Source organism: Strongylocentrotus purpuratus, unplaced genomic scaffold (assembly GCF_000002235.5).
Source record: "Strongylocentrotus purpuratus isolate Spur 01 unplaced genomic scaffold, Spur_5.0 spur5_scaffold_7, whole genome shotgun sequence".
NCBI classification, from domain to species: domain Eukaryota; kingdom Metazoa; phylum Echinodermata; class Echinoidea; order Camarodonta; family Strongylocentrotidae; genus Strongylocentrotus; species Strongylocentrotus purpuratus.
The window spans coordinates 21,119,929-21,147,595 of NW_022145613.1; the positions used below are offsets into that span (position 1 = coordinate 21,119,929).

At 36.4% G+C, this 27,667-nt stretch overlaps 1 protein-coding gene across 8 annotated transcripts; it reads left to right on the forward strand.

The window, feature by feature from the left end:
- The first annotated feature begins 61 nt into the window (after window positions 1-61).
- On the forward strand, window positions 62-27,397 carry LOC753190 (uncharacterized protein C8orf34 homolog). 8 transcript variants are annotated; one of them, XM_030973840.1, is made up of 16 exons: window positions 62-270; window positions 2,519-2,614; window positions 3,156-3,387; window positions 4,252-4,317; window positions 6,710-6,802; window positions 11,711-11,869; window positions 13,533-13,555; window positions 14,314-14,474; window positions 15,202-15,368; window positions 16,242-16,300; window positions 17,173-17,234; window positions 22,966-23,107; window positions 24,041-24,068; window positions 24,686-24,734; window positions 25,562-25,700; window positions 26,987-27,397. In XM_030973840.1, exons 1-16 carry the CDS (start codon window positions 208-210, stop codon window positions 27,074-27,076), a joined length of 1,629 nt encoding a protein of 542 aa, XP_030829700.1. In that variant the 5' UTR covers window positions 62-207; the 3' UTR covers window positions 27,077-27,397. The 8 variants fall into 8 exon arrangements, with proteins under 8 accessions (XP_030829700.1, XP_030829703.1, XP_030829702.1 ...); XM_030973843.1 differs by having other exon boundaries at window positions 6,710-6,718; window positions 26,987-27,396; XM_030973842.1 differs by lacking the exon at window positions 4,252-4,317.
- The last annotated feature ends 270 nt before the right edge of the window (window positions 27,398-27,667 follow it).

Genomic DNA, 27,667 nt, shown 5'->3' on the forward strand with positions numbered 1-27,667 from the left:
TTAGTAGAAGAATTCCATTGCTTAGTGGTCAATCATGAAGATAATAGGGGTCTAATAAACTGTAGGTGATCACGATACCGATCTCCCGTTTGCGAATTATCCGTATCGAATTATTTTTAAGGATAACTAGACGCAATTAACTGAGCTTTTAATTGAAGATTGTTACACTTTGTAAGTCTAATAAAGTAGGCTTTCATCTGCAGAACTATGGCGGGTCCGCAAAAGGTGCAAAATTACCTGGACAGGCACCGGATTAGTGCCCTTTTTGAGGTAAAGCCTTTAGTTTTGCGATCCCGTCTTTAAGAACGGTCCCGCCTATTAATATTGGTGTGTGTGTTTTGTTGTTGCTGTTGCTGTTGAATGTTGTATCTGTTGACTTGTTGTGTTGATTTTTATTTTTGCTGCTGTGTAACTGTAAGTAGGGAGGCCAATACCAAAAGCTGACATCTTAATTACGCATTTATCAATGTTAGAAGTAGACCGAATTTTCCGTCTCTTTCGTTCGTTAGCCTTAATGGGGTAGGGTCGGCTCTCTCTTTAGACTTAGATCTAGGTCTAGTCTAGAGACGGAAGCCGACTAGTCTAGATCTATACGCATTCCCTTGCTAACACCATGGCCATTTATGGCCATATTTTTATGCCCCGTAAATCCCCCCAAATGTCATTTTACCTCGTGCATGTTATATTGTAAATTAGGCCTAGACTCTAGGCTATAATAAATCGGTTACACTTACCAACTTGAATGAAATAATCAGTTTAATGGTCCCTAAAAATCTTGCAAGACGTATTTTAACATGGATTTCGATTTTGACCCATAATTTCCTAAAAAGGGACCATTAAACTGATTATTTCAGTCAAGTTGGTAAGTGGAACCGATTTATTATAGCCTAGATCTAGGCCTAATTTACAATATAACATGCACGAGGTAAAATGACATTTGGGGGGATTTTCGGGGCATAAAAATATGGCAATAAATGGCCATGGTGTTAGCAAGGGAATGCGTATAGTCGGCTACCGTCTCTAAAGAGAGAGCTGACCCTACCCCAATAAGAGGCTAACGAAAAATGAGACGGAAAATTCGGTCTATGTTAGAACTAGTTTTAAAAGAAAGCAATTATCTTAAATGTTCATTTGAATTAACAAAGACAACTCACCCATCTGCCAACTCCAGGCAGGAGATAGGCCTAGCCTAGCTTGGTCTAGCTCCAAGTCCAAAGTTGGGGTTTCCTTCTACGCCAATCCGACCGTAAGAGCCTTGAAACACTTAAATATCATGGTCAATAATTTACGTTCAGAATTGGACTGGCAAGAGGGAATGGGCGTGTCATTGCCGGGACAAAGTCCAAAAGGACGTTTAAATTCTGCGCGAATGTACAGTCGCTAGTCTTAAATCGATCGCACACACTGACACAGTATTTTTAATAGGGATGTCAGACAAGCCGCGCTGCAATCCTGAAATAGAGCCATCAATGTGTGTACGAGCCAAGGGTGATTTTAGTTGAAATAAAAACATGCAATTTTTCAATTTATTGAAAATCAAAATTGGCAGGAAAGAACTAAATCTAATTGATTAGTAATTACCGTAGATTAGATTTGTATTCCAATATTCAAATAACTTTATATCCTAATGAGTAATGATATTTAGTCTGCTGTTCAATTGATTAAAACAAGATCCTATATTTGTCTTGCAGCGCTCAAAACTCCGGAATCTATATCTGTATACGTACATACAATGTACGTATCTATCTCTTTCTCTCTCTATACGTAACACATAACCTTTACCTTTACCCAAGATTCCATCCCATTTCTCAATTGGAGTATAGACTGTTATCCACTCATTTTTACTGAAATATTTTTTTAAACATTTCTCATATATGATTTAGTGCATGAGCTCAACACCGTGTCTAGTGCTGTGAGAATAAGGGACAAGCTAGGTGTGAGACTACGCTACACATGTCGGGTCCCGTGATCTCGTCGCAGCTCATACATATTCATATTTTGATGTCGCAAATAGACATTTTTTCATCTATTCTTGGCTTGAAAATGATGCACATTGAGGTTGTTCTGAATGGTTTACTTTGCATTATTAGATAACTGTTGACTACCATCACTGTATGTCAGATTTCTGTTGATGAGAAAATGTCTGGTCGCCATGGTCGGGTACCCAGTCCCTGCCTGAAAATTTAAATATGACTCGAGCCTTCTCATGATATGATCGTTCATTGCATACATGTACAGGTGTACATGTAAATTAGGATCATGCAGCATGTTATCTGTTTTATGCACACTATGCACTCAGCTTGTGAGCGAAGGGTACAGAAATAAGAGAAAAGATCCAACAAAAATTGAATGAATTTCAGAAAAACACTTGTTTTAATGGTGAAGATTCAGCAATATTATTAGAGATGTAACAGTTTTCAGAATAATGCCCTTGGTATTACCACTCAATGTATACTTAAGGTAATTTTTTGAAACGTGTTAAAAATTTAACACTCAATGATTTATTTCTTCACTACAGGACCTAATGGCAAGACTGATAAAAAACACCCCTCAGGAACCAGTCCCATATCTTATCAAGATTCTACAAAAGTTTGACGAAAAATCCAAGAAACCAGTATGTTAAAATACTTTCTTCTTTTTAAAGCTAATAGCTAGTCAGAAAACTAAACTGTGAAAATCCCATTCACTGTAATCTTCATGTAGATGAAGAGACAGGACTCTTAGCCTCATATTGTACTAAAAATATAAAGCTAAAATAAATGCTAGGCCTAAGCTTTTTTTCGAATTCTGTTTTGACCAAAATTAGTCTGATGTCTTAGTTTTCCTTTGTGATCTTAGACCCAGGTTATTGATATGTACATTGTTTGCCTTTAAATGTAAATTATTTACCAAGAGGAAATGATGTTTGTGAATTGTGAAAAGGAGTAAATTACTTCTGTTTAAAACCGGGATGCCAATTTTCAGGCCCTGGCGAGTTATTTTCAGGCCATAGTTTAGGCTTTTTTGTGTACAAAATAGCTCATTCTATGTAATTTTCAGGCTCTCTGACCAATTCTAACTGGCATCCCTGTTAAAAGTATTAGTGCTTCTCTGAAGAGAGAATGTGCATGTTTCATGCTCTCTATTCCAAACATGGCACTTCACTTTATTCAAAGTTCCAGGAAAATCCTCTGGCCCCAAAGACGAAACCTCTGACCCCTGGACTCTCCAAGACACAAAGGATTCAATCCAAGAACCCTTTGACAAAGAGCACCTCCTCACTGAGAAAGGACCCACTGTCCAAGAGCACTGGGCAACTAAGCAGATCCACCTCCAACTTAGCCAAAGAGCCATCAGGAGCTAAAGGGGGAAGCCCCTCATCACCCGGATACGCTTGGCAACCCGGTAGTAAGTAGGATATTTAAACAATGGATGTTCAGTTCATTTAACATTTTAAGAAATTAGGCTAGTTGTAGAATTCCAGAGCTTTGGTTGAATATAAATATTTGGGTTACAAGCTGGCTAAACAATGCTAAACATTTATTTAGGGAGCCAAATTCAACATTTAGTGATTTTCATTTTTAATATTGTAGAAAAAAAATTAACACAGAAAATCAATATTATTTTACTCTCAGTGTTTTGTACAATCCACCTTGACCTCAGATGCATGATGTTTCAGGTGCTTGATTTGAATTAAGATGGTCACAAACACCTAGACTAGTGGAAATGTTTAGCCCCAGAGTGTCTTGTATTCCTAAAATAAAACAATATTTGATTTGGGTTTCCTATTTTGAAAATCAGGCCTGCATTTGTAACATATTGTACCACTGACGAGTGAAGACCACAGAAAACTTGTTTATTGTAAAATGAAGAAAAAAAAGTAGTTGAAAGTTAGGCAATTGGGTAGATGTAGTGGAGAGGTACTAACTGATTTATTTTCCAAGCAATTAGTGCTGCTTGATGTTGATAATGCAAATCATCAGAATCTTTGCTTACCAGAGCTGCGTGGTTTATTTTGTAAAAATTGAGAAAATCAAGTAGGGACAAAAACAAATAAAATGGATATTACTCGCCCATATAGTTCAGGCAAGACATACATAATGTAAATCTGCTGAAGAGTATAATGTACTTTGTTTGCATTTTTTTAATACATACAAGTTAAAAAGGATGTCCACAGAGAAATTAACTTGTAGCTTTTGTGTCGATAACTAACACTGAAACAAAGTTTAATTCCTGTCATTGCTTGCACATGTGTTTAACCAATTCTTTTAGCTGCTCCCCGTGGAGCGGATAGAGGCCATCAAAGACCATTGCCCTCAAATGCAATGAAGGACAAGCGTAAGTCTGCAGCAATAACTGAACTGTAGAGCAGTGGTATACTAGATTGACAAAACTGCTTTAAAAAGCAGATATAGTCTGCTATGCCACTGTTGCACAGCAGGTGCATGTTGTGTGGACTGTTTATTACATTCTGTTTGCTGTGTTTTCTCTGCATATACTTGCTTTGATAAAAAGACAGATTCTTATCCACTTCAATGTAGTCAGCTTATTTTTTCCAATATTATACTTTCTTTCACTCAATATTATATTTTCTTTCACCAACTAACAAGTTTCTGCTTCTGCAATCTAGTCATTGTAGTATCTTTTTGCCAGAATTTGTTTAATACAGTATAAACTCTAATTGGATTTGATATTTGTACCTATTTTTATTGAGTGATATAGAGGTGTCAATTGACAGCAACTATTTAGCCAGTGCTGCAGTCTTGATTTTGTTGGTGGTGCATTTAATGTATTTTTGCTGTTTGATACCTGAAAATGAGGTACTAAATAAGAGATAAGAGGATATGGGATTATTTCTCTGGAATACTTTTCTTTAAATGTGTGTGTTGTGGAGCTATGGGTATTCAAATGGTATTCATTCTTACTCTTCTTTTGCATGCCTATACTATAATTATATCACTATCAGCCTATCAATGTAGTTTTATTATATATTTATATATTATATATCCATTTCCCTACATCCAATTTCCTGCTGAAGGCCTGAGGGTGTCAATGATATATTTATATTATATTGACTGGGCTTGAGGGGTATATCATAAATGTTGACCAAGCTAAGATCATATTCCCCCGAGTCGAAGACGAGGGCAATATGGTTGGTCATACCGCGGTCAATATTTGGTTAATTGTGATTGCCTGAAACTGATAATACACAAATTCATTAAATGATTAAGTACATGTAGTATTTATTTATTTTTTCATCAAAAGAAATTAATTTATTATGCAGGATGGCCAACACAGTGAATTTAGTTCAAGGACCAACATGTATATTATATATGTATGTATGCACTTTGCCTTTCTAAATAGTCTTTTTACACAAAACGTTTGTCCTGTAATGGCATCAACAAATGTAACCTATTTAGATATTTTCAAGACACAATTACCTTTTGCAAATATAGCTCTTTTCTAGCTAATACAATTTATTATGCATGCAATTTATTCATTGAACATTTCTTCTTTCTCCTTGACACATTCATACATGTACAGTTTAATCACTCCTGAGCATTTCTAATAGTGTGTGTCAAATGTTATAACATTCGTTTGGTAATAGAATGGTTATCCTTCCTCTGTTTCTCTCACTCTTGTTCTACATGATATATACTATTGTCCACTTCCATTTTTATTGCTTTGGCTCCGAAATTTTCAGAGTTGTAACAAGTAAAGGTCCAGACAAATCTGTACCATTTAATCATTTTAACTTCACTGGATATCAAGGAAAAAACTTTGTCAAGTCAAGATTTATGGTCAATATACTAATTTGATAATCGGTATGGCTCATATAAATTGCTTTTGTCAAGAATTGTTTAAAGTTTATTGTACTTTTGTTGTTTTAATATACACAAATTCAGGCATAAAAGATGGTGGAAATAAATTCAAATCAATAATGACTTACCATAAAGGCTTTTTTTCAAAGCTTATGCTACAACAACAACAGATTTAAAAAAAGAAGAGGCAATCATTTATGATTTTGTCTTGCTATCAAATATATTGCGGGCACTATATAAATCTGTGTGAATGTGTTTACATTTTTTGTTTATGATTTACAAGCTTTTTTAATCATGACTTTGTTATATATATATATATATATATACAGTAAAACTCATTGGCCATATGCCCAATTTAAGATTATTTGCACTAAATATTCAGAAATATAATAATCCCATGATAATATAATAGAAGATAAAAACTTTTCATTGTCCTGGCATTGAATGATCTTTGTGTTTTCCTTCATAACAATAGAGAATGCCATATAATGGACCAGTTTACTAACATATTCAAATGTATGGATGTTTCTTTCCTGGTGACCTAGTGATGACTTATCCATTAACCTTTTATAATGAATGAACTACAATACTTTAGAATCCATTCTGCATACATTACATGTTGCTATGTTGGGCAAGTCTCAGCAAAGCTTTTGGGTTGTCAAGAACAACCTTTATTTAAACAGTTGCAAAAAATTTGAATGTTTAAAATGGTCTATTGGTACATTTTATCCTTGACCTGAAGATTCTCCTCCCCAATAGTACATGTACAGTATAGCAAAATACAAACCCAAGTCACCAACGCATTAAATAATAAAAAGAGAATTGCTTATTGTTTATCCTTGCAAAAGTGTGACACCTTCATTCTTATATCCCTTTGTCACTGATGACTCGTCTCTTCCACACTTTAGATGCTACAGGTAAATTTGGCGTGGATAGGGGTTATGAGCGACCCTGGATAGCGAACATGAGGAAGATCAAGTATGAACAGGCTCAGTTGAAAGGTTAGTCACTTCATATGTTCCCTTGTCAAATCACAAGATAGGATGCTGCTCATTTCACATTGTGGTATAAATGTAATTTTGTCATGTGGGGCAAGACAATGACAGCTTGCTGGTTATCATACCTGTCTGTTGTTTAATAATAGACCGGTTCATGGTTAGCACATGTCCCAATTGACCCCTAATATCCACAGATTTTCAAAACATGAAGAGGTCCCACATTGTACATTTTGAAATAATCCCTCCTGCAGCGATGGAGGTGCTACATAAATAGCCTTTGTTTCCCCTTTTTAAAGAATACTTCCACCTGTGTATCATGGAGTGCACTGCTTGTGCATAAATGAATAATGATTAAATAACTTTCATGAGCATGTTTCCAGTATTTTGTCTCCGTGTATTTCACAATTTGGTCTGCAATGACCTTTACCTGCTCATGCTCTGACTGCAACCGTGAACTGGCTTATAAGGGAGAGATGTTCAAAATTTCCAATATTTACATGTCATGTGCATCAAATTGTGTTCCATGCTTTGTACTGATGTCCTCCCACACTCATCAATTGTTAAAATACATGTAGACCCTTCTCCACAAAACCTTCAGAAATATTTCATGTTTGTGTACACAGTTGTATTAAGAAAACACTTAATTAATTTCTGTTAAATCCTTGGATATAATTCAAAGCCTTCTTCCCTAATATCCTTCTACCAAATGATTTCAACAAATTTCATAAAGTCTTCAAAAACTTAATAAAGACTAACATCTATTGTACCATTGTAACATATATGTGTTAGTTTCAACTCTTTTTTAGTATTTACTACAATATTTCCCCTTTCTGCCACTAGGTAGATTGAATACTATAACTCATTGAAAACCCATTTGCTTTAAAGGCCCACTGCACTACTTGTAGCTACTTGCGCCCTCTATATAACAACCAATGCCTAATCGGTGACCATTGGTCCCCCGTGATCCTCTTTTTCTTATGTTAACTGAGAGCTGAGTTGATGAGATAACCACCTGTCCAGTGACCTTGCAGAGCGCTCTAATCCCTCCTGTAAACTATGGCAGATAAGCTTTAAAAGAGAAGAAAACGTTGCATTTCCACCCCTTTGCATCTGCAGACATCTTTGCATGCTTCAAAACCATTGTATGAAATCATGCACTTCACATACAACAAACTTTATTTTGTTATAGCCATTCGTGTCTGTATTCAGAAAGAAAGTATTAAAGAATAGACTAATATTCCAAATTTTTACATCTGCTTTTTGGTTTTCAGCCCAAAAGACTCCCTCCCCCTTCTTATTTTTATGCCTCCGCCCACAGTTTTCAGGTTGTCGTGTCTGTACGTCCACTTTCTCCCGCTTTCCTGTTAATGCAATATCTCAAGAACCACCTGAGATATGGATTTCAAACTTGATGATAGTATGTAGCACCTTAGGAAGACAATCTGAGTAGATTTTGGAGCATCTAGGTCAAAGGTCACAGTAGTCAACTTATGACATTCCAGGTATAAGCCTTGTTATTGCAAAATCTCTAAAACCACTAGAGATATGAGGCTCAAAATTGGTGATGATATGTATTACCATAAGAAGATAATCCAATCAGATTTTGGGTTCAAAGGTCACAGAGGTTAATTTTTGAAATTACAGGTTTTAGCCTTGCTTATGCGATTTCTCAAAAACCACAAGAGATGGGCTTTTTGTTTTCATTGTGGTATGTCACAAATGATTTCATCCATTTCCAACACTGAATTTAAGGGGAAGGCATATAGGAGACGCTGTCACATTTATCTTCTTTTTTTTTTTAAACCCACGATTAATATACATTGATTATAACAGTTCATCAAACATTCATATACTTTAAGTGTGCATGCTATTGCTAGCACTTGTAAACCAACGAGTGAAGCATGGAATCATGAGCATGTTTTAATTGAATATCTGAATGAATCCATGTAAGTGTTTTACCAGTAGTGATGAATAATTCATGATGCAGTCATTAATGTTATGATATGGTATGCTGTTTTGAATTAACATTGTGTCAACCCCCCCCCCCCCCCACCCCTCCTCTTCACTGAACAAATCAATACATTTGTCAAGCATTTTTAGAAACCTGTTTCCCTTTTCATGTCAATTTTAGAAAGACATAACTTCATTCAGGTTCATGTTTAAGTACAGAAATGAGAGGAATATAGGTCTTCAAATGTGCCAAGAATGCAATAAAAAGATATTTGTTTTTGAACTATTTTGTCCTTAATCCCAGTGATCACAAGAAGCATGTCTGTTAAAAAGTTTAATAACAGGATGGAACAGATGGTTGATTTTGAGAATGTATTGTATGATTTTTGCATCTAACTAAATAATTTATTTGTTTTTCCTTTATTTATTTTATCTCCCCAATGCGTGTTTGAATGTTGTGATTATTATTGTTTTACACCTGATTCTAACCTTATGTGCCTGATTGTGATTTGATTTGCACCTTTTTTCATTATTGTCACTACTATCTATTATTGCATGATTACAGTTGACAATTGGTGTTGGATATTTTACATAAACAACATTCCTTTTTTTAGGGGAAGAGGGTCCATATTACTTTATTTTACTCAAAAAGAATAACCACTCTGACTTTGTGTTTAGAGATTTCCATGTACAGGTATCAACATCCTGTATTTAACACTTTTGACTCCAAATTGGTGAAACAAATCGACCTGCCTTCCTCCCAATAGCAACCAGAATGAAATAAATGGATAAGCAAAAAAGACATTTTGTTTGAAAAACAGAGCAAAAAATACAAGGACTATTTTAGATCATGCCTTTAAATTTAAAATGGAAATGAATTTAAAGACCCTATACAAATTTGAAGAATAGAAAAAGGGGATGATTGAAAGTCAACTGAGTACTTCTAACTATCTTCTTAGTTCGCTAATTCAGAGTTGATCATATCTTAGTTGTGTTTTTGTTACAAATTTATTTAATCCTTATTAACTGTGTGCTTTGAGTGGATAACTACTGTTTTAGTGTTAATTCTACTTAAATGTGTAGATTTATTGAATGGTACACATCTGTAAACCTTTGCTGTTCTTTACTTTTGTTGAACTTTTGTTCAACAGCCTAAAATGCTAGAAGAGACATCTCTGAGAAAGTTTGCTGTGAAAGTGCACTTAATTTTTGTTTTATTCAAAATATTGTACATGTATCTATACAAAGTGTTGGTGTTCACTTTTTCCTTAGAGAATATACATGTGTACTTGGTAGTGATAGCTGTAGTAGTGGTGGTGGTTTTCTAACCAGGTGTACACTATTATAAGCTTCTTGCAGTGAAATTTGTAGAGTAGTAGAATATGCATGTTGTCCTTTTTCTTTCTTCTGTGCTGTTTAAGTGAAATGCAGTTTTTAGTTTTGGTTTTTGTCATGGATATGAGGAGAATTACATGTCGTCGATGATCATCTGAACCGTTGTATCGAAAACATGATATCGAGAAAAACGCATTCATCTCCAATTATTCACTGTATGCTCTGTCTCTCCAAATTTCAATAAACTTTTTTCTTCACTAAATTCGTCAACTTAAACGCATACTGGGACTTTTACCTTTTTGTTGTGCTACTAATAATGAAATTTCAAATATCATTTAACTTCACTGTGAATTTTCTCATGATTGCTGTTTTGTGTCATTGTGCTAGCTTGCTTATCTATGTTGGTTTGCTCTGTGATACAATTGTGTCTATTTATTTCTGCATGAATTTTTCTTGATATTTCATTCCACCCCACCACTAACACCACTAGCACTACTACCAATACTTACAACACCGAAACTATCATCAAAACGTCCGTCACCACCGCTATCAAGTTTAATACCTACTACAGCCACATGCAACATGTCCACCACTAAAGCCCAACAAGCAAAACCATCGCCACAACTTCTATCACCATCCTACTAAACCCAGCACAACTAAAGAAATGAATAATATTACTTTGATTGAAGTCAGCTATGGTACTTCTTCTTCTATCACAAAGACTCTCAATATCATCCAATTTTGAACCTCATTGCATCCAGGATCCTGTCTTGAAAAGAGTTGTGTTTGATCTGTATTGACTGCTTTGCAAGTCCTCAAATTAATCACAAACTTTCAGACCCCTACATGTATCTCTTTGATATAGTAGCAACTATTAGTTTGCTTGAAGTCAGCTACCATACTTCTTATAACGCCAAGACTCTCAATATCATCTAAATTTAAGACAAGGCCCAAAAACTGGATAGAATAAATTTGGCAAAATACAATTTGCATCTCAAATTAAAGCTAGTTTCAATATTTTTATAAAATTTGGGTGGAAGAGATATCTGTAGATAGATCTACCCCTTGGACTTTCCACCTCCAGACATGTACTTCCAAAGAACAGTTATCCTGTAGGACAATACAGTGGATTGACAATTTACAATACCCCCCCCCCTCCTTCTCCTCCCCATAAGATAGAAGATAGAAATATACTGATCATGTAAATCTTTTACCCTGGGTAAGCTATTTAAACCCTCCGCACCAACAATTCTGATTAAATCCATAAATCTCCTTGGGTATATAATAAGGCCACAGCTGGTATTTTGCCCAATTTTCTCCTCAATGCTTCAAATCAACTAAACACTAGTTAGTGTCTCTAGATGGCGCTGTAGATTGTATACCCACCGTATAAACCGTGGACCACTACAATGTTGTACACCCTTGGACAACTAGCAAACTCTGTAGTTGAATTACACGGTCTGCTTGAGAATTGTCAACAAGTCTTTTGTAACATGTAGCTTGTGCATGATTCAGTCACATGTTAAAAACTTTCAATAATGTGAAATAGTATTTTATAATAGTTTAAAATGACTCATAATTATTTCCATTAATGCACTTTGGAATTCCAACCTTGACATTGCTCAGCCCGAAAGTTACATAAGAGTTCAAGTACAGCAGATGATGCCGAAGGCTCCATCAAGTCAACTCTTTCAAGCGAGGCAGACAGCATGGATGTAGACCAAATCTTTGAGATGTCACAGGAGAAACCTCCTGTAAGACCTAAAACACTGTTCAGCAACCCAGGTACTGGTCCTTCCATGTCGAGTCTTAATCTTTCTTTTAGACTTGCTAGGGTAGAATTTTTTTATTTGTAGGAAAAAGCATGAACCTGTTTAGATACTCAACAGAGTTCAACTAAATATCTTCTTCAACCCAGATAGCAAGTCCCTCCAAGTCAGGTCTTGCCACTGAACTTAAACTTGGTTTTAGAGTTGGTTATAGGGTTAAGTGCTAGAAATGGCGGGACAACCAATTACAAATTTATCTGATTTCGCTGAAGTGTACGTTGTAGAAACAAAGTTTTCAATCTCTTGTAAGACTTCACCTGCTGTTTTCAGCAGCACAGGTATTGACTTAGACTTGGTCTTAGATTTGGCCCTAAGTTTAGTATTAGGTTTGGAGTTAGGGTAACAGGCTAGAAATAATATAGATACCGGTGGGTCCAAATTTAGACTAAATCTGAGTACATTTTCAGGTTCAGCATATTGATATGACCTGTAAAACTGCAGTTGGATTTGTGTGCCTTTCCATATAAAGTGAAAGGCCACAGTACTGATGTGAAATCATTGACAACGATCAGTTTGACATTACTGTAATGTGGAGCTGATTAGGCATTTCAAGATTGCAATATTTTTGTGAAAACGGCTATCAATTACAGGTAGCTGCACCAGTATTCCCAGAAATAGAACCCAAAAGAGAAGAACATGAAAATGAATGAACATTAAATCACCTTTCTATGAACTATGATAGAAAAGACTGAATCGTGATTTCACATTTTGACTGAAACCAATGAAGTAAGCACTGTCATACTTGTGAACCCAGTTGGCCTTACTTTTTTTTAATCCAAGCTTTCTTAAGGTGGAAAGTTACATTACATCCTCATGGTTTACGCAGATATATTGCTTTTTACCATATTTCTCATTGTGCAAATTGATGTTGCTAAAATGGTGAAAGACTTGTAATGCATATTTGTTGTGTTTTACTGTAATATTGTGGTGGGAAAGTAGATAGATTTGGAAGTTGATTGTGACATCTTTTGGTGAATATTCTTGTAGTCTATTTCTTTTCCATTTACTCCTCAACCTTTCTCTTTTCTATACATGTTCCACATCAATGAGTGCACACATTTCATTCATACATGAGTATCCATATAAACAAGGAATTTTTTTTTGGTTTCTCATGGTACTTCACTGGTATTGATTAAAGTATTTAATATTCTCAGCGGGTATTCTTAACAGGGAATTGTCTTATCATAAAAAACCTCAATATGAAATAATACTAACATGTTTTCAAATTGTCCTTTCCATGTGGTATTCATATCTCACATTTTGGCCAATCCAGTGCACAATTTTCAATTGTACTAGTCAGACTTTAAAATTTCTATGTCAGAAATGTTAAAGAACTAACATATCTTTAATACATGGTACACACTTTACATTTAATTCTTTTTATTTGTATTTGCCAAAGGGTGCAGAAAAAAGGTACAAAATATCCACAAATATTATATTGAGGTGATGAAACTTTTGATAGATATGTTATCTCTCCCATATTTCATTTGAAGAAATGTTGGTGTTCAATGTTATCATGAGGAAGTACATTTATTTCCAGCATAGTTTTTAAGATACTAATTTCATTATAATTAGCTTCATGACCAGTGAATTAATGCCTCCATCTTCTTTCCTTCTAGCTTCACAGGCATGGGTAGACATGGTAAGTGTTTGTAGGCTAAATTTGAAAATTGAAAAATCTCACTCCAAACATTCCATTTTGATAAGAAAATGTGTCAAGCTCCATAGATAAAGTTCATAGAAATTGTGTTTTTCAAAAGAAAAAACAATGCTGTAACATGTTTATTTTGACCATGTACATGCAATTATGATAACAATATTCAGTAGGTTCAGTAGGTAAATACATAATATATTTTTGCATCAAATTCAAATTTGTGGATAGTATTTTCCCAATGGTTATCGATTAACAAAATCAGCATTGCATGTCCACTGGTTATTTGTTTCCACAAGTTTATATGCACAACCCGTTAGCGTTCAATCATTGTTAAATGTGGTGATTGGTTTGTCCTGTGGAATTCATGACCATCCCTGTCATCCCAAGCACTACCAGCTACCTCATCAGGTGAAAGAGCACTTTATTTAAAGGGGGTGTAGCATGACGAGACAAGGTGTCTTTCCCATGGCCTGACTCGGGGCGAATCAGGTATAATACGACTACGGACGACGCGACCGCAGTATTCATGTGCGTGCAGCATATATGCGAAACAAAAGCTTGAGGAGAACTTTGATCTGTTTCGTGAACGCTAGTCCATTCATTTACGTGCAGTTGTCAAAAGAAGTCGTAGATGACGTTAGCCAGTATTTGCCATGCTACACCCCCTTTAACCCATTGCCTACTGGAACGAAATGTAATCTGATATTGATGTTGAATGTTTATTTCTCTGCCCTGTATGGCTGTAGGACCCGCAGCCGTATCAGCCCCCTCCTCCCAAGCCCTATCAACCCCCTGACCAGGTGGAAGAGGCTTTTCTAAAGGAGGAACTTTCAGCTGATAAACTCATGAAACAATATGAGAAGGAATCCTCCAAGAACGACTCTGCAGCATCAGACAAGCAGAAAGTGTAAGCAACAAAACAAATAGAAAAGGAAAGCCATCAATAAGGACCCCTATAATGTTCCCAAGTTAACAACAACAAAATGTCATTAGAATTTTTTTTATTTTGGTTGCTTTTGTCACAGTATGAATTGAGATGTAGAGTCAGGATTCTCAGTTATACTGGAAATAAGGGAAAACCTGGAAAGTGAGATCCCCTTTTTCGTAGTCAGGAATAATTCATTCATGAATTTGCGTTTGCTCATGAAGCAACTAGTCAGTATCTTGTAGTTTGTCTCATGTCCAAACAGTGTATCCGCGGATGTAGAACTTTCCATACTTCTATAGGTTTAAATAGTCATTGTGGAATTTTGAAACTCCAGTAGAGAAACTTGAGAGAAAATTAGGGACTTTTTCTTCTTCTAATGTTAGAACTTTGATAGTAGTATCAGTAAAAAGCAGATTGGATGGTTCAATATCAATTTGTAGGACCTACGTCTTCTCTGTTTGTTCATATTGATGGCATTTTATGATGTATTTGGAATCTGTTTCTTATTGTGACAGTTCATTTCCTCCTTCTCTTTGAGTTTTCTTTAAATAACTGGCATTAACAGTGCATGTGCAACTCTTTGGGCTGACATACCTAAATAAACCTGACTCCACTCTCTGCCATCTAAGTTTTAACCATGTTCAATCTAGGATGTGGTACTCAAGAGATGAATATCACTGTTCTCCACATTGTATTGGTTGAACAGAGAGCAGAGAAGGGCTAAGCCTGATCAGAAAGCCAAGAAACATAAGGAAGAGTTGGCAGCCCTGGTAGAGGCCCAGCGGAAGGTGGAGACCCTAGGGTACCTTGATAGCGGAGGAGAGACAGGAGATCCAGACCAAGGGGGATATGAAGAAGCTACAGATGTGCTGGGTAAGAATGGACACGGTTGCCATAGTGATTAGGAAGATGGCATAATAATGATTATGATGGTGGTGGTGATGATTTATATGAACAGATAGGTTGTTACATCCACCAGCAATTGATAAAATCTTACAAGCAAACAATGATGGAGACAAATAAACAATTGTGTAGTGAACAAAGAAGGAATTTTCAGATGATGTTAATGATGATTGTTATCATTATTTTGATTTTTTTTTTTTATTTGATTTTATTTCTGCATTTTTCCAAATACAATATAACTGAATAACAAAGAACATATAAATGTAAGGTATAATACAACATATACAAACAATAATTTCTTCATGTCAAAATGTTTTTTTACATAATATACGTACATATAATAACGAAACTTAATATTTCCATAACATATTATCATAAATTTAAAGTATTATCCGAACTATAATGTTGGAAAAGTGCAGGAGACCGCAATCATAAGCAAAGCTTGACAAGGATGGCGGCCTCAAATTTGATAGGATGGTTATTATGGTGATGGCTTTTATTCATAATGGTGATGATGATGACGACGAATATAGTGATGATGATGTTTGACGATGGTGTCGATAGAATATTAGTGATGATGGAGACGATGGTAATGGCAGCAGTGGTTTTTAAAAGTCAATTCTGATTATATTTTACCCAAATCAGAAAGAATAATATTACAAAAGAGCTGTAAGAAGGTTAAGAGAGCTTGGGAGGGGTTTTCAGCAAAAGCAAGAGTCCTGGATGTAAATGGTTTCGTGAGAGAGAGAGAGAGAAGAGAGTGCAAAAAAAAGTTGTAATATAAGGGTATTCCATTTTTCATCATGATTGACTTTCTTTAACTTTTTTTTATACATTATACAGAAGATGCAAGTGACCTGATGGATGAAGGGGTTGCTAATGTCAAGAGCACTGGTAAAAAGGTTGGTGCACTCTCTATTATTTTGTAAAAATAAATATCTTGTTTATTTGTTCTTACAGTAATCAGCGTAAACAAAACACATGTTTTGAGTTGCATCTGGTTTTCAATTAGATGGAAAATGAGAACATGACAGTGTCCTTCTTTCATCAATAAAAGAATGAATGAAACTACATAAATAAATTAAATGGATAAATAAATAGATAATGAATGAATAAAGGTGACAAAGTGCAAACAAACAAATGAATGAATAAATAAGTAATTAAAAACCTCCCCATAGAGATCTAAATACAACATGTCATTACTTGTTATTTTATGATTTTTAACCTAGTTCCATTATGTTAGAAAATATAGAGCTGGAAAGGTTAGTTTAATGACATACCGGTACATGTAAGTGTGTATTGCATTTTTAATATTTGTAATATTCAGAGACTAGTAATTGTTATGACTTTTTACCATATGTTGATACAGAAGTGCATTTCATAAACTCTAATAACTATAATATCTCTAAGTGCACTCACAAACATTGTTACTTTTTCCTGAAAGAATTTAAAGTGTTTATACGTTTGACTCACACTTGAGAGAAGGGGAGGGGGGCAGTACGTCCTTGAAAGTTTTTAAGAAAAAACACATGTTTTTAGCAAGAGATGAAGCTATTGCTCATGTTCCAATGCATACCAGTAATTCTTTATGTAGTGTAGTGTAGTGTTAATAACCCTAAAATCATAGATGCCACCATTCAAGTTACTTCCATACTATTGTCACCACCCTCATCATCTTGCTCATGTTATCTTCTGGTCTCATTCTTCAACACACATTTTCAAAAGTTAATGTATCATTTATTGTTTGAATTATTATTTGTTTGTAAATATTCAGGTCCGCCGTAGACCACCCCCTGCTCCTCAAGTAAAAGTTGGTGTTTGCAGTCGGTGTGCAAAGTAAGTTCCTCCCCCCCCCCCCCCCCATCCAATATAGTAGTACCAAGATGATTATATGAACTCAGTATAGTACATGCTTCAATAGTATATAGAAATTGACAGACTAAATTTTCAAGATTCTTGGTGCCAATTCCAGTGTTTAGGAAGAAGTGGGCCCCGTTTCACAAAAGTTGTTATGAATAACAAATGCTTAATTTCTGTCACAAATTTGCTCTCAGCCAATCAAATGCCACGATTTCAGTAGCTTATAACAGTAATTGTAATTTGTTATTGATAACAAGTTTTATGAAACAGCATCGTGATGTGAAAAATAGTATTCATCATACATCAGCAAAGTACCAAGGAAAATATTTCAGTCTTTAGGAAGAAATGATATGAAGATCATTACTGTTACATAGAGTTGCCAATTAAAGATTCTTTTGTGTTAGAAGTAGTCACTAGTCGGAAGAAATGATAGGGAATATATGAACTATTATTATTATTATTTACTCGGCAAAACAAAGTGTATACAGAGGATTACATAGAAGAACAGATCATACAAAACAAAGGATGAAAATCATTAATAATTATTTTAAAAACATTATCGTGATTCCCATGAGCATTTACAAGTTGCCAGGAATGGGGCAGGTGAACTAAATCACTGAAACCGTGAAGGTCCCCCATTCCGACATGCAGTACTCATGGGAGATCACTACATAAATACATTGCAACAACTAACAAGAGTATAGCAACACTTAATATGGCAATAATAAAAGAACAAAATCAAATTTTTGAATTAATCAATAAAGTACAAATTATTTCATATGTTTTTTAAAGAAAATTATAAAGAGCCATGCAATCAAAGCAAAAAAAATAATCATGAACTACTACATGTACATGAATACTCAAGAATGTGAAATTTGGACCAGAGCCCTGTTGCATAAAGTTGCATTGATGGTTACTCTGCTATTAATGGTAACTTCCATGGAAACCTTGATTTGTTTGGCTGTTGAGTAATGTTGCCATGGTAGTAAATATTGATGATAAGGTTACCATCAGTGGGACGTGTTATGCAACAGGGCCTAGGAACAGCTACAAATAGCCTGATCTTCTTAAAGGGAAAGTCCACCCCCAAAATAAGTTTGTTTCGATAGAGGCAGAATAATAAGAAAATCAGGTGAGTGAAAGTTTGAGCAAATTCTGAATGAAAATAAGAAAGTTATGAATTATTGATGTTGTGATCAATCAAATACAAATTGGCAACTCTGTGACTTATCATACAAGCTCTCCTTCATTTGCTTTGTGCATAATATTCCATAAATCATGTTTTCTTCGTTATTGATGACGGAATATATATTTGTTCCTTGCAGGGGGAGTATAGAAACATATTTGCAATTATTATATTTAGGGTGCATGTATGGTTGAAATTTTTCTTGAGGGAAAATGAAAATTTTAGATTTTTTTAGTACTGAGCAAATGGAAGTTGAGCTCGCATGATACGTCATAGAGTTGCCAATTTGTGTTTGATTGATCACAACTTCAAAAATCCCAACTTCCTTATTTTTAATCGAATTTGCTCAAACTTTCACTGACTTGTTTCTCTCATTTTTCTACTCCTATTAAAACTAACTTAATTTCAGGGTGGACTTCCCCTTTAAAAGAAAACAAGTACTTTAATTGCAAGATTTTTCTCACAAAAGATGATTCATGCTTACTATCACTCAGGAAAAAACAAAAATAAACACAAATTACAGTGTCTGTCAGGTGAATGCTCTTTGTAAATGATTGAATAACATTTAGTGACATTAAAATGGATTAAAAACATTGAAGAAGTATTATTTATCTGTTGAAGGCCGAAGAATCCCAAGAAAGAGGTTTCCTTCAGGAAATATCGCAGCATTGACAAGGACTCTCTACGCAACTCTATTGACACAATGTTCCATTCACTTCCTGATCTATCTTGTCCATCTGCTTCCGCGGAGCATTACAACTCATCTTTGCGGACGTTGATTGATGAGCACGCTCCAATCCAGGTCAAGACTGTATCAATCAGACCTGATGCGCCATGGTTTACCGATGATATCCAGGAAGCCAAGAGGCGAAGGCGTCGTGCGGAACGTCGTTCGATCAAATCTGGACTTTTTGTTGATAGAGAGCTGTACCGCCGTGAATGCGAGTCATATTATGAGTGCATCTTCAATGCGAAGTCAGCGTATCTCAAAGATCTCATCAAGAATGCTGACACTAAAGAACTGTTTCGTCTTGTGAAGACACTCTCAACGCCCACTCAATCTTCACCTCTTCCAGATCATTCTTCTGATAGTGAACTCGCCAACAGATTTGCTACATTCTTCAGGGAAAAAGTCGCCAAAGTTGTATCCTCTTTCCCTAATGTAGTACCAGCACCAGCTTCAAGATCTTTTGCTCCAGGCCCTCGTCATGAACTCTCTGATTTCTGCCTTGTATCCCTCTCACAAGTCAGGAAGCTCATCACTTCACTTCCTTCTAAACACTGTAAGCTAGATCCGATTCCTACCTGGCTTCTAAAGGAAGTCCTCGATGAACTCCTTCCTCACATAACCAAACTGTTCAATCTCTCGTTATCATCCGGAATAGTTCCAGAGTCTTTTAAGACTTCTCTGCTTCTTCCCCTCCTAAAGAAGCCGAGTCTCGACACGAATGGACTTAAGAACTACAGGCCCATCGCAAACCTGCCATTCCTTGGGAAGGTTTTGGAACGTATTGTGTCACTACAGCTGAAAGCCCACATTGACAATCTCGGTTTGTTTCCAATCCACCAATCTGCCTATCGGAATCATCATTCTACTGAGACTGCAACTGTCAAGGTCCTAAATGACCTACTTCTAGCTGTAGATAAGGGTAATGAAGCTGTCCTCATCTTGCTTGATTACACTGCCGCATTTGACACTATCAACCACGACCTGTTACTCCATCGCTTAGAGAACGACTTCTCCATCACCGGCACCGTACTTCAATGGATTCGCTCCTATCTCATGCACCGAACTCAGAAGGTGATCATCAATGACACCAACTCGGAATCATTTCCCCTCATCTGCGGCGTTCCTCAGGGTTCCGTGGTCGGCCCCCTCCTGTTTATTCTTTACACCAGCCCTCTCTCAAATGTTATTAACCTTCATCAGAATATTCAACACACTATGTATGCAGACGACACCCAGATTTATGTAACTCTTCACCCAAACAGCAGGACAGTAGCCGCGAACAAACTCACCAGTTGCCTCAATGAAATCAAAACCTGGTCTTTTCAAAACTGTCTCTGCCTTAATGATTCAAAATCTGAAATGATTCATATTACTTCTAAATTTCGGAACTCAGACCCCTTTCCTGATCTTGTTATGAGTGATGGCTCTCTCAGTTGTTGTGCTTCTGTGCGTGACCTTGGTTTAAATATTGACAGCAATCTTACTTTCAAACAACACATTAGTAATATTTGTAAGTCTGCTTCCTTTGGTATATATAAGATCAGTAGAATCAGGAGGCTACTTGACCGACCCACAACTTCAAAATTAGTCCATGCTTTTGTCTCGACCCATATCGATTACTGTAATTCTTCTCTTTCTGGCCTCCCTCAGTCACATCTAGTCCCACTTCAAAGGGTACAGAATAGCGCTGCTCGGCTTGTGACTCTCTCGCGTAAATCAGAGCACATAACTCCAATATTGAACTCACTACATTGGCTTAAAATTCACCACCGCATATCCTTCAAAATTCTTCTCCTGTGCTACAAAGCTATCAATGGCTTAGCCCCCTCTTACCTTTCCGATCTCATATCCTTACGTTCCCGTACGTCGTCCCGAACACTTCGTTCATCTTCCACATTACTGTTAACACCTGGACCCCGCACTAACACCCGGTATGGTGACCGCGCCTTTTCAGTTATTGCCCCCGCTCTCTGGAACAAACTGCCCGCCTTTATTCACTGCGCCCCCTCTGTATCTCAATTCAAATCTCTACTCAAAACCTATCTTTTCAAATTGTAAATTGCAGTTGTGCGTCGGTCAATGGAGGTGCGCACCATATTTGTCTTTATTTAGTTGATTGCCACTGTTTTTCTTACCTTATCTATGTTACTTTTGTATTTTTGCTTTTTCTTCTAATTTAATTCTACGGGTTATAGTCTTCTCTTAATCAGAACACTGTGCGCTTAGAAACATCAGTATTAAGCGCCTAATAAATGTTATGTATTATTATTATTGACAACTGAATACTCTTAGGCTTAATACAGGGAAAACACAGTACCCATATACACTGGATTGAAGACATATTGCCAGTATGCGGTTAATAGTACCTAGGTATTTGATTTTGAATGGATGGCTATAGGCTAACCTCACTCTTTAAATCAATTAGTGGTCTTAGATATGCAGAGTTATGGGCAGAGTGATTTAATGAGCAAAGGACAGGTGTAATGAAGCATGCATGACTGATGGTGTGGTGGACCAGATCAAATTAGTGGTGTTCTTTCTTTTTTTTTCTTTTCTTTTTTTTTCATTTCTTTCTTTTCTTTCCTTTTCTATTTTTTTCTGTTATTTTAATTATTTCCTCCCTCCCCCCTTTTCCCCCCTTTTTTCCACTTCATTTCTTTTCCTTTCTTTTGCATTCTTTTCTTTCCTTTTCTTATGTTTTTTTGTGCAATGTACGGTGCAGATAGGATCTGTTGAAGTTGAAGTTAGCAGATCAAAGCAATCGACCATCGTTTGCTTGAAAAGTAGACATTATATATTTGTTTTTCAACTGATAATGTGAATTGACATGCTCAAGTAATTCATGAATTTAAGAAACTCATCAAGTGCAAAGCAAATTTAGTTCTGTTATAGAAAGAGATTGATGTGGAATGAAGAGGAGATGATTTGATTCTAATCTGCTTCTGAAGTGGATAACTGCATGAAGCAGTCTAATTATTGTTGATTTATGGCTCTTTAACTTGAAAACAATTGATGTCATTGCATATGCCTTATACATGAGGCAGTTAAATGTTTAATATGTCAGTGCTTTTGTATATCCTTATGCCTATCTTTGTGTGTAATTTCCAGTCCGTCCATTATGAGTCCTTGTTGGGTTCTTGCACTTCATTTGAATATATGCCACCAATACTTATAGATGAGACTGTAGAATTATTGTTTGTCCAGTGTTTGTGTATTAAAGGTAGTTGATTTCATTTGTAGCCAACATCAAATTCTGTAAAACTTTGCAGGAATTATGAATATGTCACATATGTCCTATCTGTGAAATTTAAACATTAGCAGTGTCCTAATATTCAAATCATACAAGAAAACCTATTTACTTTCTAGACTTCACTGTCAGAGTGACTACTTGACTGATTCGACTTCTTTTTTTTCTTCTTTGGTAATAACATACATAAAATCAACTGTAAAGGGTACATGAGCATTTGTCTACATCAATAACCCACTTCTTGTAATGGCCAAAATTAAATATGGGACATAGTACCTTTAATGGTTTCCCCTTTGAAATGACCAAGCCCCCCCCCCCCCTCCACTCCTGATATGCTGCTTAGCAATATTTCACTTGATCTGAACTTTGTTGTGCTACGACACCAGGGCCCCATCTTCCAAATAGTTACTCTTGATTCCAATCACTTGCATTTTAGTCACAACTCTGTACAATGGAATAGGAGTATATAAGTTTGCAGTAGATTGTAGGATCGATTGCAATTCTTGTCAATGATGTACCTTTCTTGTTCTGTTTCTTGTTGTAGTGTACAAGGAGGTGGGGACGGAGGCAGTACGGTTGCAGGCTTCGCTCAAGGGTATGGAGCCTATGCAAGCATTGACAGCTCCAGTGAAGTATCCCATAGCTCCAGCTCAGACTTTGAGAGTGCTTCACAGGTCTCTGGACCCGTAAGTAATCCCCCCATCCCCCCCCCCCCCCAGTGAAGTATCCCATAGCTCCAGCTCAGACTTTGAGAGTGCTTCACAGGTCTCTGGACCCGTAAGTAATCCCCCCATCCCCCCCCCCCCCAGTGAAGTATCCCATAGCTCCAGCTCAGACTTCGAGAGTGCTTCACAGGTCTCTGGACCCGTAAGTAATCCCCCCATCCCCCCCCCCCCCCCCAGTGAAGTATCCCATAGCTCCAGCTGAGACTTTAAGGGGGTCTTTGGAATCGTAAGTAATACCCCCCCCCCCCCCCCCCCCCCCCAGTGAAGTATCCCATAGCTCCAGCTCAGACTTTGAGAGTGCTTCACAGGTCTCTGGACCCGTAAGTAATCCCCCACCCCCCCCGCCCTCCCCAGTGAAGTATCCCATAGCTCCAGCTGAGACTTTAAGAGGGTCTTTGGAATCGTAAGTAATACCCCTCCCCCCCCCCCCCCCCCCCCCCCCCCCCAGTGAAGTATCTCATAGCTCCAGCTCAGACTCTGAGAATGCTTCACAAGTTCATAAGTCTCTGGACCCGTAAGTAATCCCCAATGGTGCAAAGAGACCCCTTAAATACCACATTTGTGTTCTGATTTAATTTGTCAATTATCTCTACCACTGTTTTAATCAAGTATTGGCCAAGCAGAATTTAATTGTAACAATGGTCAGGAGGGAATTATTGCTTATCATTCTGATAATCAAGATATTTTGGGTACTTCTTCAAATAACCTTGAAGATTTCAAGACATCAATGTCACAAACATAAATGGAAGAAAATTAGTCCAAATATTTATTAAAGCATTGGTATGGTAAATTATGGTAAAGTGTGATTAATGTGTGAAGTTTATATTTTATCTGTTTGTGATGATCTCTAGTTTTTAAATGGATGTTTTGTATATCTTAATTTATACATAACAGAGACCAATGGCTTGGGAAGGAACTACAGGTAAGTTATATTTCTTGTAAAATCCCACATCCCCTAAACACCTGAAGACATGTTTGTACACTTTATCAATTGATATCTGTGACTTAGTTGATGTATTTCTATATCCTACACCTAAATACAAACTTCATCTAGTTTAAACGTATTTGAGCAGTGACACATGTAAGATTCAATATCTTAGTTACTAAAGAAACAAAATTACAGAAATGTAACGGCTTAATATGTAGTAAGTCCTTTTGAAGCTCTCATGAAATGCAAGAGACATAGTATGGTTTGAATGCAAAATGATTTAATGTTTTCTGGAATTTAAGACTATATATGTTCTTACCAGCTCACACAAATTCCAATCTACAGCTTTTATTTTGATGTAGTCAGTAATCTATGTCAAATTGGTTGACTTTATTTTACCCACAAAAGAATCCCAAACGTCCACAGTTCTGCTCTGAGTAATATTCTCAGTTAATTCCTGTTATGATGTCACAATTATTTACCACGATCCTTGTCTGCATGATTTTGATTTGCTTGGGACCTGCATACCTTGATGCAAATCAGTCTCTTTTACATGAATTAATGATCTATTTATCTGCCCCTTCCTTCCCCTCCTCTTGTTGGTTTAATAGATGATGTGAAATCAACCAGACCCGGCACAACACGCAGCATGACACATGAGTGAGTAGCAAGGCCGAATAGAAATGTAAATGTGTGTGTTGATGGGTTGCTGGAAATATTTCTATTTAGCCACTTACATTTTATTTTATGATTGTTTGATGAGAAATATATGTAATTTCAAAGAAAATCGTTTGTTGCCATGGCAATGGCCAAAATGTCATTAGGAAAATAGCAACAGGTGGATTCGTGTTCAGCAACCCTACAATATAGGAAAATAGCACATAAAATCAGATTCTTCAGAAAATTCTAAGTACACCTATTATGATGTCACAATTAGCTACCACGATCCTTGTCTGCATGATTTATAGTTTGATTGGGACCTGCAAGCTTGCCATGTACCATTATTCTTTCTCGCAGTCCCTCTTCTTTTTTTCGTCCTCCTCAAGTTTTTGATTCTTTCTGTTTTCTTTTCTTCTGCAATTATGGTTTGTGGTAAATGCAGGTTTACTCATCAAACGCACTCCCATCTGAGATCATATGCCTTCTTTCCCATAGGGGCCTATTTTATTATCATGTGCATGTACATGTATGCACGATTTGTACAATCTTTGTGCTATTAATATTTTTTTATTTGCTACTTTCCACCCAGGTGATGGAAATGGGTACAAACTTACAGGTAGACAAAATTCTATGAATGCCAGAGGGCCTTATCATAGTTCATGATGTTCAGCCAAAGCTGGGGTAATAAGATTACAATGCATAGAAACATATGTATCAAACACTACATGAACATTTTTTTTCTTCTTCAAAATTCATTCAAAATAAGTGGCCTAAGAAAATAGATCTTGATATTGAATAATAATACTGTGTTTTGATTTCCACTGTAGCCAAGCCAGTGAGTTGTTTCATCAGAGTTCATCACAGTATAGAAGTGGTGGTGCTGAAGGAAGTAGTTCATATCGTGTAGAGAGTAGCAGAGAGGTCAGATCATCTCAAAGATGGGAAACATCATCACATACATCAGAGGTAAGCAGCTTGTGTCTCTTCTTGCCTGTTATGTGATTTTTTTTGTTACTTTAGTATGCTTTTAAACTTTTAATATGCTGCAAAAATGATCTCCTTGTGCCACATTGTATTTATCATGGGATGGATTTAACTTTTAACTGTTTCCAGTGTAAGATTAAGCTATATAAACCGTGTTGTCATGGAGCTATTCAAGACAGGAAACAGGTAATTTCACAAAGCCATTATGATGTACAACGCCATCCTTCTGTCAATTGGTGCCTATTGTTCTTGTGCGAAATTGCATGTGTGGCAATCGATCGACTGTGCCGAGAGGTAAAGAAATCTGTCAAAATGTTCATGTTCATAGAATAAAAAACTACACTAACCCTACACAAATCACACTTTCACATGCTTGAAAGTTTCAGGAATATCGCTAAGGGCTGAGGGGTTTTTTTCCACAAAATTTTCAGGCAGTGCCAGTGAAGTTTGAAGATTAAATTGAATCACAACATAAAATATTTGAAATTTGCGTAAGTTTCTTAAGCCAGCTGTTGATAACCATTTGAAAGTGTTTTATCTTATGAAAGTTTACTAGTTGATGGCTATTTAATACATATATCTCTTCATCTGTCTAGCCCAATATCTCCTTATTATAGGGTTTTTGAACAATTTTAGGGGTGCCCTCCATTTGAAGGGAAATTGACGACTGCATTCCATTATATCATATATTCTCATGAGGTGTGTAAATCTGCCCTTATCATTTCCCGGAGTAGCAGTTTGAGATAAAACCTTCTGTTGCCTCATTACAAAGAACATTTGAGTCATATAAGAGTTGGCTTGCTTAGTGAAATGTACATGCTGTGGCATGTAAAGACCCACCTGGAACACAAGAGGCATAATTGCTTCTTTTTTTTTAATCAGAATTTTGCAGAACTACAGTACATCATACATGTATAAAGATCTACTTTAAGTATATGCCTGTAACTCTCTCCTTTGATAAGGTTGAATAATACTGAAACGGTTGGTCAGATGTGCTGTCCCTTCAGAAGCAATTGTATCACCAACAATTATGCCTTTTGTGTTCTAGGCACATGTCTACATTGGAACTACATTTTGCTATTGCTGTATAACCTTAGTTACACCCCCAACCCCTCTTTCTCCTCTTTGCAATGTATATCTGGAGCCATATTTCTTCAGGAGAGGATGTTTACTGATTGTGTATTCTTAACATCTCTCTCTCTCTTTCTCTGTCTCTGTCTCTCTTTCTTCTCTCTCTCTCTCTCTCTCTCTCTCTCTCTCATCCGTAGGTTGAGAGACGATTAACAGGAACGGAATCACTACTTGAGAGGGGGCGTTCTTGGGCTCAGCCAGGTTCTGATGACGATTCAAGTGTCTAGTCTCTGCTCAGATATTGCCTCTTTTTGTATGACTAATTTTAGATATGACATATCTTATTTTTTACCCCAACAAATCATTTGTGCAGCCACTACATAATCAGTAAGAGCCTTGAAGTCTTTGCTATATACTAAAATGTGCTGCATTCCTATTCAAAGAGCCACAGCTTTGTCTTTTATCACTGGGTTATCTTGAGATAACATTTGAGATAATATTTTATCCCACAAGCCAGAAGATGGCTGCATTCTCATCTCTTTGTGTTGCATGCTTACAGAGCTTTTTATTGACCAAACACCAGTGAACCAAAAAGTTTTTCATCCTGTGTATTTTTATACCACTCGCATGCAAACCATCAGAAAAATACTTTTTCCCCGAAAATAGATGTCTTCTTAAAGATACTATGTCCCTTTTGCAGCCATCATCAAATTCTGTAGAACTTTGCAAGAATTATGAATATGTCATGTATGTCATATCTGTGAAATTTAATCGTTAGCAGTGTCCTCATATTCAAATTATGCAAGGAAACCTGTTTACTTGCTAGGCTTCACTGTCAGACACTATTGAGTGGCTGACAGGTTTTTTTTTCTTTCTTT

Excerpts from the sequence above, each read along its gene's own strand:
- LOC753190 (XM_030973840.1), top strand. The coding sequence starts at position 208 with ATGGCGGGTCCGCAAAAGGTGCAAAATTACCTGGACAGGCACCGGATT. Across the intron at positions 4,318-6,709 it reads AAATGCAATGAAGGACAAGC|ATGCTACAGGTAAATTTGGC; the intron begins GTAAGTCTGCAG and ends TCCACACTTTAG. Across the intron at positions 16,301-17,172 it reads TCAAGAGCACTGGTAAAAAG|GTCCGCCGTAGACCACCCCC; the intron begins GTTGGTGCACTC and ends GTAAATATTCAG.